Genomic DNA, 15,878 nt, shown 5'->3' with positions numbered 1-15,878 from the left:
TTAACGATATCGAGATATACGTGTACCTATTAGATGTGTGCTAGGTAGCCTAGTAACCTACCTAGGAGAAGTGAAGCCTCACACGCGTTACTCACCTATACATCTACGCTGCATAATCTGCTATAGAAGGCAGGTACCCAGGTTTGCTCATCTGCCTTGTCCAACTTGTGCGCAACAAACGTACAGTATCTCAAGCATCTATCCTGTTTAGGGCGCGATCGTTGGACACACAAGATGCGAGAGTAATACCACTAAGTAAGTGCTCGGCCATGGGAGAGTAACCGGTACATTCGACTTCGGGGAGAACTTAATAGGGCCATCGATACTCAAAACTTGAGCATTAGACCATTTATCTCACAAGACGCCCATTCTCCCTCCCGCTTCCGTTCAGATCTAGTCCTGGTCATCTAGTTGTCTCATTTATGTGTCTCAACTCCCTCGCACACTAGAACGCCTTACCTCTCCTCCATAAGCTTTTCTAACCCAAGCTCCTAAATATCTCCATCTCAAGTTTTCTCCTTTCATCGAAAAATATGATGTTCCTCAAGTATTTTATCAGCTCCCTCGGACTCACCTCCTTGCCCGTACTAGCCACCCCGGCCTTTTTGCCCCAGGTCGATTCTCGTGATGAAAATGATGTCGTTCACTCGCTCTCCCTCCCCGGCTTTCAATTCCGCCGTGTGAAACCGATGGTGACGACGACGACCACCGATGTCGTCGAGAAGAAGAGGAAGGTCCAGAACCACCTAAGCCTGACACGCGTGTCTCGCGGCAGCAGCGCAGGAGCGGGAGGTAGGTCGCTGCGCTCTGCTGCTGCCTTGTTCGGCCAAGTCCAGCGAAGCAAAGGCGGCACCGGATACGAAAACGTGACCTCTGTCAACTACTACGCCGTCGAGTACTCGGTGAAACTGATTTTTAACGGGATCCCCATGAACGTCATAATCGATTCGGGGTCAGCCGATACCTGTAAGGTCAAAAGCCGACAGCTAATCCCCCTCCCCCTTTTTTTTTTTTTTTTGGTTCTGTTCAATCGCTTATACGTGTTTTTTTTTCCACAAAGGGGTTAGAGGGTCCAGCTTCACCTGCAAACGGAGTCTCAACGGGTCTGTCCCGGTGGAAGACTGTGGGCTGGGTCCTTCCTTTTGCGGTAACTTCACGGGAGAGCCGATACCCAACCAGCACTTCTCCATCGAGTATGGAGACGGTGAAGAGGTTCAAGGTTGTAAGTAGGACTCTATATCCCCACACAAGTCTATACTACCAACTATCCAGAGCGAGAAAGGGAGAGAGAGTTTGGGCTTCCGTATTAGAGAAAATGCTAACTCTTTTGGATAGTGTTGGGATTCATGGTGAGTGATGCTCAGCATATCTTACCAGACATCTGAAGAGATCTCAAACTTAAAAAACCATCATCATCAACGGATATTGTTGCTTTTGAAGGGTTCCATGTCCAGCATCTAACACCCCTGCTCTTATCCAGGACGTTGAACTCGCGGGCGTAACCGTCCCCCATCAAGAAATAGCCATTGCAAGTCAAGGGGCTTGGCACGGTTGGTTTATATATTTCTATTCTCCCGTGACTATGCTACTTTGGAGGTGTGTAAACTTGGAACCTTTTGCTAATTCATGGCGTTTGCCAGGCAATAATGTCACGTCAGGCATATTGGGGCTCGCATACCCGTCTCTAACCAACGCCTACTCGGGCAATGATCTCGACGGTCCGGGTGATGAGTCTATTCTCTACTCACCTGTTTTCACCTCGATGGTTACCAATGGATTGGTTGAGCCGTACTTTGCTATCGCTAGTATGTGTTGCTCCTGCTTTCTCTGCGACACTCCCCTTCAATCCAAACTTGATAACCCAATTCCTCCCTTCAACCAAACGAAGGACTGGCAGGCGCTAAAATGATAAATGCAGTATCTAGGAACTCATCTCTTGGATCCATCAGCGTCGGTGGAATGCCACCCGTGGATCTCAAAAACAGCAAATATGACTCCACCCCTATTCTAGTGGTAAAGCCCCCCTCCCTCGCCACGATGGTTGCTACATGTGTTGACTAGGCACCTACTTACCTTACTTAGGCGGACATCATCGACCGCGCCAGCACCAACTACCAGCCATCTTTCTACACGATCGTGCCGAAAGGCTTCAGGTTCGGCGGAGCAACCGTCAAGGGCGGGTATCCTTTCGTCGTAGACACGGCGACATCGCTGACCTACCTGCCACCTGGTACGTGAAAAATCCCGATTACATTGAAAGCTCATCAAAAATGATAATAATATGATACAGACCTAGCCGAAGAAGTAAACGCACAGTTCGACCCGCCCGCAACATACGTATGGTACTACAACGCCTACTTCACCGAGTGCAACGCCGTGCCCCCGCGGTTCGGGGTCCAGATCGAAGACACGACGTTCTGGGTCAATCCCAAGGACATGCTGAGCCAGGATGAGCGAGATCCAGAGACCGGCCTGTGCCAGACGGGGATTGCGAGTGGAGGCGATGGACCTTATATACTGGGCGTCACGTTCCTGACGAACGTCGTGGTGTCGATGAATATCGGGTCCGGACTGGTGGAGTTTTGGAGCCATCAGTATTATTAGGAAGTGATGATGATGATGATGATGATAAAAAAAGTCGTTTGCTTAAAAGGTGGTGAGGTGGTGGTTGTGAGGGAGGGAGAATGGCATGGTTTCCTTGATTTGGCCTTCGTTGGTAGATGATTTACATTAGCACAGGATATCGAAGCAACCTTATGAGATGCTTTTTTTTTAATGCTAGCTTGATAAAAGTAAAAGTTACAAGCTGTCTAACTTTATACTAACAAAGGTTTAGAGTAAGAATGCAACCTTAGATTAATTTCAGATGGTAGTAGACATTCAGGGGAGGGGGGAAATTCGGATCGGAACAGCGCTTAGCATCTAAAGAATCCGCAACGTTGTGAAAGTTGAACAGGTATACATACTTTTATATATACAAAAATAGGAGAAAAAAAAAACCGAAATAAAGGGGAATAAGAAATAAAGGAATGAAAAAGGAAACGAAGAAGGGGGGAAATCTCCACCCACTGGCGGAGATGGGTATCTATAGGTTCATATAATGCCCATTCCAAGCATATTTGTTTTGTAAACCAAACAAGCCCCTGGAATGGCGCCCCCGTCATAATCTGTGATATATCAAGATAAATCTTGTTTTTTATTTTGCTTCTGCTTTTTGCAAGAATAAATCCGCCCAGTTTCACCCACATCACCATTTTTCGTAGATTTCCATATCCCCAATTTGGTCCCGAGATGCTCGTCGCCGTCACCTTCAGGTATAGCTGTGGTCGTGTCGTATATCTTTGCGCTTCCCCCCTTTTTTCAAAAACGACCTTGCTATTTGCTATTTTTCTCCCCTTCTTTCTTTCGCTGCTCACACAAGGAGAACCAAGGCCGAAATCAGAACAAAGAGGACAAACGCATCCAAGAAACATCATAAGCGAACATCCCGCTGGTGGGTTCTCCGCAATCGCCGCGCATGCGCGTGGCTGGACTGGCGCATCGTGTTCGTGTTGGAGGGGCCGCCGGACGCAGCGGGCGCCTTGACGTCGTTGGCGATGGCGGCTAAGAAACCGTCGTTGGCGTAGACCTGCGACATGTCCCAGATCATGACGCCGCCGAAGCTCGAGAACGACTTGCTGTAGGCGACGATGGGCGCGAGCATGTTGGGGGCCTTGTACGATGCCTTCTCGGTCGAGGTGACGGCGGTGGGGCCGCCCGGGATGCCGAGGAACACCTTCATGTTCGGGTTCTTGCTCGAGCGGGCCCACTCATCCCACTGGGCCATGTTGAAACCTGCCTCCTTAGGGTCACTCCCGACGGCAAACACACGGATGTCGCATACGGGGTTGTTGTAGAATTGGACCATGACGAAGTCGAAGGCAATAGCATTGTCACCGTGGAGAATGGCTTCATTGTTGACGTCTGGGAAGGGACACTGCGGTGCCGCGGAAAGGTAAAATTTACGGCTGCCACCACTATTGGCCTTGTCAATGTTCTCACGTAGGCGAGCGGCGAAGGGTGCAATATTGGGGAGGACTGCTTCAATGTCGAGGTCGAAGCCGTCCACGACGGCGTCGCCGAATGGACGGGTGATGCTGTTGCCAGCGTTGCCTTTAGGTCCGAACATGCCCCAGACCTGGTCAGCTAATAACTGTGCATGTTGCTGGCTAGAGGGCCCCTGAGTGAACATGGAACCGCCAATAGATAGAAGGACGGTCTTGCCGGCTTGCTGGCATGAAGCAATCTCCTGCCCCATGTTCTCATCATCATCCATGTTCGTTAAGTCTATCTCCATGGGGTTGAACTTGGCTAAGAAGGCAATGGGGATGATATCTACATCGGTGTTGGCGCAGTATTCAGCCAGAGACTTTTGGGATTTATCAGCATTCGAGATGCCGGCTGAGTTTTGACCCCAATATATAGCGATATTGTCCGTAGCACCTGCGTTGTAACCAGCGAGGGCCGCTGGAGCCCAAAAGAGGCCAGCGGTGAGGACGGATTGCAGAAACATTGTGAGTGTATGTTCTTCGGCCTTGACGAAAAGTGAATGTCAGTGCAGAAATATAAAGATAGTAGGTGATAGCGAGCCTATATGAGAGCTCGAACTAGATGTATGTATGGCAGAATAAGCCGTGAAGATTCAGCGATAGAATGGCCAAGGCCAAGTGATAGTTATGAGTAAGCAAGAAATGAATGTGGTGTTTATTGTGGCGAGACTGAACTGGCTCAGCAGTAACTGGGAGAGCATCAGCACTTAAATACATAGTTTAGAAGGCGTCGAGTTATAGCGAGAATGAAAGGTTAAGCATGGTGGTTGAACACTTCACCACTGCTTGCGCGACGGAAGTAGAGTTTCCCCTAAGACTTCTCGATGCATTCCAGACAACGGCTAGTGGTCGCCATCTCATTGAATTCAGTTGAATCGGTGTTCCCTTGGCCAAGACTAGGTAATTCCCGCCTCGTACTATGTAAATGATATCTCTGATCATTTTGTATTCTGTTGAGAATAGCAGGCTATGTGTTGAATCATTCCCACTGGGGCCGTGAGGCGAACACCAACCGGGCATAGACCAGCTAGCGGGTGATTAGATGTCGTGTTTTGTCGTGTTTTGTCCTGTGATGCCTCGTCTATGGATACTAGCACTTGAAAGATGCTAGAGACGAGAATTATAGTTAGCTATATGCTAGACTACTCCCCCAATTCATCTGCTATGTCCCCTGTGCGTTCTATTAGTTACCTAATAGGGTCTATCGACACAAGAGGATGTCAGCAACCCCCCTATTTTCATGACTGGCATTGCTGTGCCACACCTTTCCTTCAGACATCTCCAAAGCCTTACATAGGCTTGAAAATGACAGCAACACTTTGAATCTATATCATCTATACCCCATACGAATAATGGACGAAACACGTGGGCTGAGGCAAGAGTCATGCATGATAGAGTTAGTTGACCGTCGATGGTAGCTACTAGGTAAGTAAACAACTTGGAATATAATTCAGGGAGATCAGCGTATTATTGCATTTCTAACAAGAGTAAATGCTGATAGCAGAAGCATAAGATGGACGTAGGTAGTATATAGAATTGACCTTGGTCTTTTTTTTTTTTTTTCGATTTTGGCTTTGACTTCGACGGATAATACTGTAGATTGGATGAAATAAAGAGGCTGGTGGTTGGAACCGGCCCAAGGTGAATACATGAGGCGCTGACATGTCCTTTTAAGGTTTAACCGGCTCACTTTTTAAGACACATGTCAACGCGAGGCTCGTCATTTACCGCGTCCGCTACTCCTAGCTGTACTTCTATTTACATTCCATAGTACTATGTACTTTGTACTTAAAGCCCCCCTAAACTGTATCGCACTAGGTATACCATACAAAACAACAACAACAAAAACCACAGCAACAACATAAACAACAGAAACAACCCGTCACGCGAGCCATCTATGCACATATATAAAATGACTCGCTTTTCTATTTACCTAACCTAGTATAGTAGGACCTCAGTAATCTGATTATTGGAGATATATCTACGGCTTCATACCTACTAACTAACATAGCTGTACCGCACGTCTCGCCCCGTCCTCGAGATGAGCTTGGTTGCTCGGAGCATGGGATCATAAACGAGAACAAAGCTGTTCATCAAAGCTCCGTCATAACTCCATCATCAAACATTCTTATGGACCTCTAGATTTATATTTCATCCATGCGGTTGATAATACAGAATTTCCCTATTACCGTCTTTTGGTGCCCACCTACCACGGTCGTCCAAACAGACAAAACCCGCCCCCCTTATACCACGCAATTAATGCTACCTAGGTAGTTACAAGTCGACCTAATGTAAATATGTATATAAGTAGGTACGTATATGTGCTTCATATACTTCTTTTGAACTCCAATGCTGCCTTTGTAATCCGACCATGCAAAATCCAACAGAGAGTAGTGACAAAAAAAAAAAGGTACCCCCGATCCCAGTTGAAAACGCCACACGCGATGCTTAGGAAATGTATACTACTTGGAAACCGGGCTTTCTTTACTTCGCACGTATATTAAATTCTCGCGGGGTGCGTGTTTGACGCCCGTAGAGCCCGGGCAGAATAACCTTTATGGCAGGATACTCTGTCTCCATCGCTCCACCCTATCCATATGTCCTGGCTGTTGTGGTTGTCCTTCATAAGGCATCGTGCCTCCTGGACCACTAGCAATGGGGTAGGCGGTTCCTCCCACTCCACCATTTGCCCCCAAAGCTGTGCTGGTTCGTTGGCCACTCCCGCCAGTACCATCGTTAAATCGGCCAGCCATAAAACCGCCGGCTCGATTCAAGTTTGGTGTGCTAATGCTAGAAGGTATCTGACTGCGAAGTGCGGCTATCTTCTGATCTTGATCCTGCCTATATCGGGCCCCCTCCTCCTGCTTTGCTCGTTCGGCTTCTACTCTGGGGTCGCTCAACACAGCTTTCGATCCATGCGCACCCAGCACATCTGCAAGTGATCGACGCTTCTTGACCTTGGCCGTATCGTTGCCGAGTTCTCCTGACGGTATTATGCCAGCCATGCTATGTTCATGGGCCTCACGTTCAGCCTGTAAGCGACGACGTCGTTGGCCCAATGTCTCTTCTTCCTCTTTCGGCTTAACTTTTCGATTATCTTCCTTGCCACCGCTGTCATCTGCCTTAAAAGCATCACTGATCTGGCCAAGGAGTTCGGCAGAGAATGAGGAGCTGACAGGTCTAGCCTGAGGTAGAAGATTATCGGCCTGCTCACGAGCCTTCAAGCGCCGCATACGCTCTCCAAGAGTTTCGCCTTCAATTTCTTCCTCTTCGGGACCATGGACCTGGAGTTGCGGGCTTGGGGGCCTTAGGTTGCCATTCATGCCATTCGGATTATGGAGATTGTGGCCAAGCGTCATCATACTCTGTCGTTTGACTGGACCAACCTCCCTTCCTTGAAGTCGGTCCCGCCTTCGGCTTAGGGGCTCATTATCCTCCATTTCACGCCTTTCCATCAAGCCAGGTGGTCGGTTGATCTCGGCCAAAGCAGCTATCATATCATTGCCTTGGCCCTTAGCCACCATAAGCAAGCCGAGCGGCGTATCATCGTCTTCCGAGTTGTCAGCTGCATCGAGATTTGGATCCTCCCAAGCGAGATTGATCTTTCTGCCTTTACGATTTTTATGTTCAATCTGGGCAACTGTGTCCATTTCAAGAAGGGTAGAGTGCATGCCGTTAGGGAAAGCGCTAGTAATCGGCCGTGTGCGAAGCTTATGTTGCTGCTTTCGGATCTGGAGCTCGGCTAATAAAGTCGTTGGAGGTCCATTGTAGAGGGGCTCTTCCTCACTGTCTTCCCCTTCCTCTTGTTCAGGGGTTCGGCCGTCGATAGAACCGGATAGCCGCTGTCTCTCCTCATCTTCCCCGTTTGCATCTCCTAACCTTTCATCCATTCGTGTTCCTCCCGCAATAGTATTCCTTCGCTCTTCCTGAGTGTCAGAATGTCGGCTGAGGGCACTTGGTTTCCGGAGGTGTAGGAAAGAGCTGCGTTTCTTGGGTTCTAGTAAATCGGTAGCGCTAGCAACTTTCAAGTGAGATTTTCGTTTCTTCCCAGCTCCGTAAACCTCCGACCCCAGTGACCCCGCGAAAGCGTGGTCGGTAAAAGCAGATACAGGGGCTTTAGCAGACGCGTCCAGAATACTGTCCAGCGTTGCCATTGCGGAACCGTCTTTGAGTTGGATAGCCGGGACTTCGGAGGCTGGTAGATCGAAGAAAACGCTGGCACGAAGTTGCGGCGGTAAACCGTCAAGTTTTGATTTCCGTTTATCAGACTCAACAGTGGTCACGTGTGCTTCATTGTTTCCGGCTCCTTCATTTTGCCCCGGCTGGATTTCACGTTGGTTGCCTGAAGCTGGTGTCATTTGCGCGTCTGCATCAGGACCGGCGAGTGGCGCGGATGCTGGCGTAGGTTCGGAGCCTAGAGTTTCGAATGGCATTTCTGGTAACCAAGGAGCACCAGGTTCACGATTAGGTTCCGACATCTTGCTCAAAATCTGTGATCTGCGAGCATTTCGGACCTCGGCTTTTGGTTTTTTGGATAGCTTCTGTGGTAGGTTGAGCATCAGTGGAACACGTGCCGGGTAGTACATCATGGTGTTACCACTTTCTGGGTCCATATATGACTTTGGTCTGACAGTTGGTGGACCAATCGGTCGCGATATAACCGGCCTGGATGGGTTTGGTTCCTCTTCGTTCTTGGCCAGATCCCGGTCGAACGGTCGTAGGAAGGGCATATCCACCACGGGCCCGTTAGATAATGAGGACATAAACAAGGAATCCTCTAGATCAATATCAGAGGGACAATGAGCTCCATCGAAATCGGCAAAAGCTCCCTCTGCCTGGTCATAGGTTGCAGTAGATCCAGCCCGAGATCTGTTATCGTAGATATTAGGCACATGACTTGCCCGATTCTCAGCGATGGGTTGGCCCCAGTAATCATGGTTATTTGACGCGCCGTACTGTTCTGCATTGGGCGTCAGATCGATGTCTTCCAGCTCTGGTATTCGCAGCATTTCCTCCACTCCTGGATCCTCGGCTAATTTGTCCGCCTCGTCCATAGCTGCCGGAGTAAGTGTGGTTGGTTCCAACTCAGCAATATCAGTCAAGGTCGGCTTGGAGGCAGACCTTACGCTTCGTACAGAACTCTTTCCTGGACCATGTCTTGACATAACATTCCCAGCCTCAACTTCAGGTCGTGAAAATGGTCCCGAACCAGATCTCACTCGGGTTATGTTTGACAGCGCAGAGTTATCTGGTGACATGAGCGGCTTGATAACGGGAAAGGACAAGGGCTCGTCGTTTTCGGGTATAGAGCCTATGCTTGCAGCTAGGATCGATGATCTTCGACTGTCGTTTCGCTTTTGTTCCTCATGCAGATCTCGAATTGCGTCTTCGATCGACGAGGTCATGGAAAGCTTCTCAGCAGTAGCTTCCAATTGGGCGATGTTGGAGGCGTAGGAAGAAGACCGCGTGTTCAAATCAGGAGTAGGGTGGCGCAGAGGAACAATTTTTTTGGAGGCAGTACGAATAATGGGTTTCGGCTTGAAGATAAGAGGCTGTTGAGGATCTTGGGAGCGTGGAGATCGTGGCTCCTTCTCTTCTAATAATGTGCTATCCGTGGTCGCATTCGGATTGAAGTTACGAATATTGACATTCTTTGAGGCGAATTTCGTTTCCGGGCTCACATTGACGGAGGAGTTATTTAAATTTGGACTTTTAGGACTAGACGAAGGAGAAGACGAAGTAGTGCCAGGAGATAGGAGCCCGTATTCGCTACGCTTGTTATAAGTGGCCCGTGCCGACGACAACGATTGGACCATGGCGCCAATGCTTGCGCCGGCCCCAGTTATGGCCCTGCTACCATTATTTGCATGGTTCTCTCTTTTACCTCGTACTCCTATCCCTCCTCCTGAATACAAGTCGCTGCTATCCGTCGATAAGGGAGTAAATGTGGACTGAAAGGCTGGAAGAAAAGGCATAGGCGATGACGAGCGAGCTGGAGAAAGAGGAATTGGAGATGACAGGCCGTCGTTTTGATCGTTATCATCATTGTCGTGCTGTGACAACTCGCCGTATTTCGCAGACATATTCCAAAAGTCCTGTAGGCTTTTTATTATCTTGGTGTTCGTCTCGAATTTGGGCGTTGATCCAGTATGGCAACTAGGTATATTACGAAGCGAGAATGACGCGAGGAGTGGATCGTCAACGCTGGTAATGCGCCGTGCATGTGCGTCGTCCAATATAAGTAGAAAGCAGAAACAAATTCGATATGATCGTCACAACGGTTTGCAATGAGGTACGTATGTTAGGCTTGAAATATAACAGCAGTAGAAAGGGCAGCTTGACATTAATCTAGTCAAAAACAACAGTTGCAATATAAGTACCAGGTATTTGGTTGGTAGGTAGGTATAGGTAGGTAGAGTCTAGACAGGTAGCTAGCTAGCAAGTGAAAGTCCAGGACTAAGTAGACCAACGGAGTAAGTTGGGGAGGAAAGAAGCTAGATAGGGCGGACAGGACACGAATAGATAGATAGATAGGAGCAACGTCTAATAAAATCCTAAAGATAGATAGCCCTGGAGGTATGTACCTAAAAGGGGGGGAAAGAAAGGAACGGAGGAGAAAAAAAAGGAAAAAAAAAAGGTGATGAAGAAAACAAAAAATAAAAACTACAATTGAATCCCAAGCCCACTGGTATAGCGGTCGATGTTCTTTTCGATCAATCAATTAATTTTCCATCACGACTGGGATTAAGACCCGGTCAAGATCCTTGTCTGCGGTGGATGGTGGATAGTGGTGACGCTGGATACCGGATTGCTCTAGAGGAAGACAAGAGGAAGAGAAAAACGGTTTGACGGGCTTGAACGCGCGCAAAGACGGCAGATGAATGGAGCCATCGGCATGCCGCACGGAGCGCAGGGATATGATCGATTGGAAGAGATGAGAGAGGAATGGGGGAAGGAAGATCAAGAAGATCAAGAAGATCAAGAAGATCATTGAAGGGATTCAAGGGAGTACCTTACTGGTCTATTGTACTAGTAGGTACCAACAACATTTAAATCCAGTACTACAATCCAGATTGATATTCAAAAGTTTGTCCTCGTGCGTGCAAGATACCTAGTATATAGTATGTGCATCTAAATACTATTATGTATGTACTAGATACTGTACCTGCTTTACCTACACATGTACATGTAATGTTATCTTCAATGTTCACATGTGTCATGTGTGACTTCAATGTTGTACAGTACCCAGTATGTATGATGTAGGTGACAAGGTGTACCCAGGATGATATGTACATATGACTTCAAGTAGTACCTGCCTTAGGACCTGTCTATCAATTGCACTTGAGAATCAATATGTATCCATTGATATCTTTTATAACATGAATGCATCATCATTAATGTCTAGTGGCTTCATGTAACACCTGCATACATCATTGATATAATAATATATATACTCTACATAATGTAGTACCTTTAAGTTATTGTGTATGTACATACAGTCAGAATCGAATATGTATTGTACAGGGTAAATATACAGGGGGCATCCACGCCTGCAGATAAAGTATCTGTCTGTGAGCTCAGGGTGGGGCAAGAACCAGAATATCGAAGGCAAGAGCCGTTGATCTTCAGCCGATATCTGGAGATCTCCATTGAATTTTTTTTTCTTTTTTCTTTTTCCTTTTCCAAGCCAATGGTAAGTACCGCGTAACTCAGCAACATTTAAAAAAAAGATATTACATGAAGTTCATGAACATTGACTCTACCTAGCCTTTACACCTGTCACCTATGCTTTTCACACGCCAGTTCCCAGTACAATTATGTAGAAAGAGGCTGCCAATTGTTTGCCGTCTTCTAAACAGAACTAGCCTAGTTAGGCCTTTCGAGATTGTTAGTCTAGTCTAGACTGTCTAGCAGCCTTCCTCGGTTAAGTAGCTCACATACTCAATACAAAGCCTCACGATAGTACGATACATTCCGTCTTATTGCTGATAAGCTTAGCGAGGTAGCTATGAGGCTGATAGCACGTATGGCTTACATCAAGACAAAATCTCGACCATTATCAATGTCTGTGGAAAGTGCTTCGTAACCTGTCTAATGATTACAGAAGTACCTGGTTTAGTGGAACTTCATTCACGGATACATAACCTTTAGTATCTTGCGCCTTCAAGTCATCACTAACATTGAACGAAGATAAATGCCTAACCTAGGTAAGACACATTCATAGTACTAAAACATGACCTCCCATCCTACACTATATATCCAGATTATTTGTCTCTTGTCGAAGAGAAAAGCGTCACATCATACTGCTGCCCATTCTCCATTGGCGATCTTTGTAATGACATTTAATGGTCACTACTCTCTGGCAGGTGTCCAGCTGCCTGCATAGGCTCGCTAAGTTGCTCCGGGTTTCTTTCCAGCCTGATAGCAGCGCGTTTTGTTATCTCTAGCCAAGATTTATATACTATGTATATATGTATATATGTAATTAATTACCTGTAAATGCAGCCCAACTCGAGACCTGTATGTGACGTGACCTGCATGTGACATGTGACAGCAGGATACACTTATGAAACATCAGCCGAATATCTAACCTAATAACATCTGTGGTTGAGAGGAAGCGGAGGCGGAGAAAGCTCCATATATTTTTGTTGAATACGGCGTAGGTACCTTAGTTATCAGATCTTGAAGTTGAGGAGGAGAACCATATCACTCGTCCTCTTCCTTCTCCTGTGCTTCCAACCCATCGTTTCCCTTTATATTTCTTCCTCTACACCATGGTGGTAATCTTTCTAAAATTATTACTCGATCACCCTAGTCTGTAGGTTTCGGGTAATCGCTTTATAGAGGCCTACATATTACTTCGTTGAATCTTGTAGTGGTGGTGATGACTATTCTGAGGTGGGCACTATCGAGCTTGCTATCTCTTGGCATCACTAGACCTTACATAATGTCCCATGCGTATGCACTAGGTTAGTATGTAGGTAGTTGCCTATTATTGGGCGCCATTCTAATGTACATATAAGCATTGAACGATCTAAGAGGTTATCGCCGACATTCTACCCAAGACTGGCTGAATCTGCCACCATTTAGAATCATTCAAGATTGCACTTTATCGGGAAGACTAGAATGCCTCTGCCCGCTTTCGGGAAAGTTCGGGTCGGTACAGAAAAGGTTCGTCAAGATTGGTACGTCCAGGAGGGTAACCATAGATGACTTTCTAATAGCATGTTGCTGTGCTGTGGTGAGATGAGAGAAATGCTAAGATGCGATTTAACTCGTAAGAGACAGCGTCGGTGCCATGCGTCTTACGCTGCGAGATTAGGATGTAGCACCAAATAGCCGGTTCGGCTACCAACCTGCGAGGCTTAGATTGCGATGCGTTACTCAAGCACACGCGGCGATACGGCAGGTTCCCACCTTGATTTCCTAAGACGAGCTTTTATTCATGCATGACACGGTGTATGCCTTAATCATATACCTCAGATTCGCAAAGTCGCAAAGTCGCCAGCGTTAGCCCCCTATTTCACACAACAATTTATTTATTAGTTCCATTATCATGCATAGGTGCACTGAGCAGATGTTATGTTGCGCTTGCTAGGTATGGGCATATCCATCAGTTATTTGAGGGTATAAACTTGCCGGCTAAGTGTGTCCAAAAAACGAGTAAAGCACGAATACTAATTATGTATTAACTAGATGAGATAAGAACATGCCGCAACGGGCTTGTCGCGCAGCATTCAGACCTTATCGAAAAAGGTAGGTAGAAGGGCTATATATCTTCCTCTACATACCTCTTTTGTTCAGCCCTCATTTCCATCCACGCCAGCCCTAGTCCAGATGGGATTTGGCCAGCGAACCTGTCAAACTATGTACCCCGGAGCTGTAGGAGGGTGGTCCCGAACTGTCGGTGAGCACCGAGATGCGGCTACCGGTATGCTACAGCATCATGGACATGCGTAAATGGGTACTTCGGTGCTCGGCTTTCTACCGATAATAGTTAGAACAGGAGAGTAAAAATATGTAATTCCCTCAAGTTGTTGGCGCTTGGTGAAAACATAGAGCTCTACCCAGGTAGGCTACGCTTTCCATCGGTCAACATCATCAATACTATCATGCCTAGGTCAGATACATACCTAACATATATGCCGGTATATATACATATGTATCAGTCAATGTCTGTAGGGCCACTTGATAGAGCAAGTCTAACCGATTACTAATATAGTACTAGACTACATTGATATGACAATGATATCCCGATTCCCGAGACTCGAGAGAATATTGGTGTACATAGTTACATGGACTTATCCACGTGACTTGAAGTGGATCAAGACTCTGGAGTACATACCAGACGAATAACAGTTCAATAACTACTAGGTAAGTTAGATCCACTACAATAGTACTGTACCTTAGTAGTATGCAATAGCAGCAATACATATGTAGGTACCCGGGCAGTGCTGATATACCTCCTTAAATTCTAATAGATTGCTAAATGAAGCTCCCGTAATAAAGTTGTAATTCGGGAATATGGAAATGAATGGATTTATTTCAACTCCGCTTAACGCGAAATGAAGCTATATACTACATCAGTAACATCACGATGGTACTATGTAAGTGGTAAACACCATTGATTATTGATATCATCATATCACATATGTACCTAAATACCCACTGTGGTACCGACATGGATATACTACACACATACATGTGTGTACCTGGGGGCGATAACCTTATGTATGTACATACTTCATAGATTAGCTAAAGACGCCAGGCGTGGCTATCTATTTCGGCCCAAAGATCTAGATTTCCCCAAGGATCTTTCACCGGTGCCCAATGACTACCAGGATTATCTCTGCTCGATACATACATATGTACTGCAACTTAAGGTTGTACCTGAATGTTGTCTCTTTTAGGACGGAGCATAACCCGAGTTGAGCCGCTTAATTTGGCAATTGCATCAAAGTGGACTTGAATACATTTTCACTTAACCTGCTGGACTATCCTAGGTTAGGTAGTTCCTAACTAGGTAGCTACAGCATAGTAGCAACCTAAACGCAAGACCTCGTCAGGAAGAAGAAGCTACTATCCACAAGCCAAAACTTTATCAAAAGGCTTTCGTTAGAATCTTATAAATATACCAGTGACCTAATCAATCGAGTCCCTGGCATGTCATATTTCAAACCCTCATTTTTGAGCTGACAACTGCTCGTATACCGAGAAACAATGAAGTCTCAAGAAATCCCATCTACCTAAATCGCCTGGATTCTCGGGCCCAGCCGGACCTGTACCACTTAGAATTTTGAGCAAACGTGCTCTGGAGACAATGTTCGCCAATATATTAGAGACCAGAAACCCAGGCCTGGCCAAATCATCAAAAAGAAGGAAACTGCATCTTAAGCCTCGTTCTTCCTTCGATTCCGACTACTACTAATACTGATTGTCTCATCTATAAGTTCTCAAAATGGAGAAGGAACTCTATGAATACACTAGCATCATGGCACTAGCATCATGGCATTTAGAAAACAGGCAGAAGATCTGGATTCAATCCAAGACTACGACGAGTGGCTACGCTTGTAGGTGGCCGCTTATATACCAAGCCAGAGCGTTATGGAAAGCTACGAACCTGGCCGGCCCCTTCAGACCAACCCCAAATCAGAGCCTTTATGGGTGCCATTAGCCCATGCAAGCAATGGACTAATAACTAGACGGAAATCTTGAAGCCACTGACGCGGCTTCTGAGAAATAGGGAGAGGCAGAAGCCCTAGCGTTTACACTGATGAAAGGCCTGTCGTC

General features: G+C 46.6%; 3 protein-coding genes across 3 annotated transcripts; 1 reads left to right on the top strand and 2 right to left on the bottom strand.

The window, feature by feature from the left end:
- The first annotated feature begins 83 nt into the window (after positions 1-83).
- GGS25DRAFT_201141 (acid protease) lies at positions 84-3,038 on the top strand. The gene is made up of 8 exons (XM_049256802.1): positions 84-966; positions 1,061-1,222; positions 1,336-1,349; positions 1,481-1,550; positions 1,641-1,805; positions 1,919-2,013; positions 2,083-2,230; positions 2,291-3,038. The coding sequence occupies exons 1-8, from the start codon at positions 534-536 to the stop codon at positions 2,602-2,604; spliced, it is 1,401 nt and encodes a 466-aa protein (XP_049119329.1). The 5' UTR covers positions 84-533; the 3' UTR covers positions 2,605-3,038.
- Positions 3,033-4,789, bottom strand: GGS25DRAFT_201206 (glycoside hydrolase family 18 protein). Its single transcript, XM_049256803.1, has one exon. The coding sequence runs from the start codon at positions 4,550-4,552 to the stop codon at positions 3,473-3,475; it is 1,080 nt and encodes a 359-aa protein (XP_049119328.1). The 5' UTR covers positions 4,553-4,789; the 3' UTR covers positions 3,033-3,472.
- Positions 4,790-6,072: 1,283 nt separating this feature from the next.
- GGS25DRAFT_483226 (uncharacterized protein) lies at positions 6,073-9,598 on the bottom strand. Its single transcript, XM_049260335.1, has one exon. It carries the CDS (start codon positions 9,491-9,493, stop codon positions 6,644-6,646), a length of 2,850 nt encoding a protein of 949 aa, XP_049119327.1. The 5' UTR covers positions 9,494-9,598; the 3' UTR covers positions 6,073-6,643.
- Positions 9,599-15,878: the final 6,280 nt, after the last annotated feature.

This window comes from Hypoxylon fragiforme (assembly GCF_022984875.1).
Source record: "Hypoxylon fragiforme strain CBS 206.31 chromosome Unknown GGS25scaffold_3, whole genome shotgun sequence".
NCBI lineage: Eukaryota > Fungi > Ascomycota > Sordariomycetes > Xylariales > Hypoxylaceae > Hypoxylon > Hypoxylon fragiforme.
The sequence above is the reverse complement of the archived record's forward strand: the minus strand, read 5'-3'. Positions and strand labels throughout refer to the sequence as shown.

Coding starts and splice junctions, on each gene's coding strand:
- GGS25DRAFT_201141 (XM_049256802.1), top strand. CDS start 534: ATGATGTTCCTCAAGTATTTTATCAGCTCCCTCGGACTCACCTCCTTG. Junction 1,551..1,640: donor AAGTCAAGGGGCTTGGCACG/GTTGGTTTATAT, acceptor GGCGTTTGCCAG/GCAATAATGTCACGTCAGGC. Junction 1,806..1,918: donor GCCGTACTTTGCTATCGCTA/GTATGTGTTGCT, acceptor TGATAAATGCAG/TATCTAGGAACTCATCTCTT.
- GGS25DRAFT_201206 (XM_049256803.1), bottom strand. CDS start 4,552: ATGTTTCTGCAATCCGTCCTCACCGCTGGCCTCTTTTGGGCTCCAGCG.
- GGS25DRAFT_483226 (XM_049260335.1), bottom strand. CDS start 9,493: ATGACCTCGTCGATCGAAGACGCAATTCGAGATCTGCATGAGGAACAA.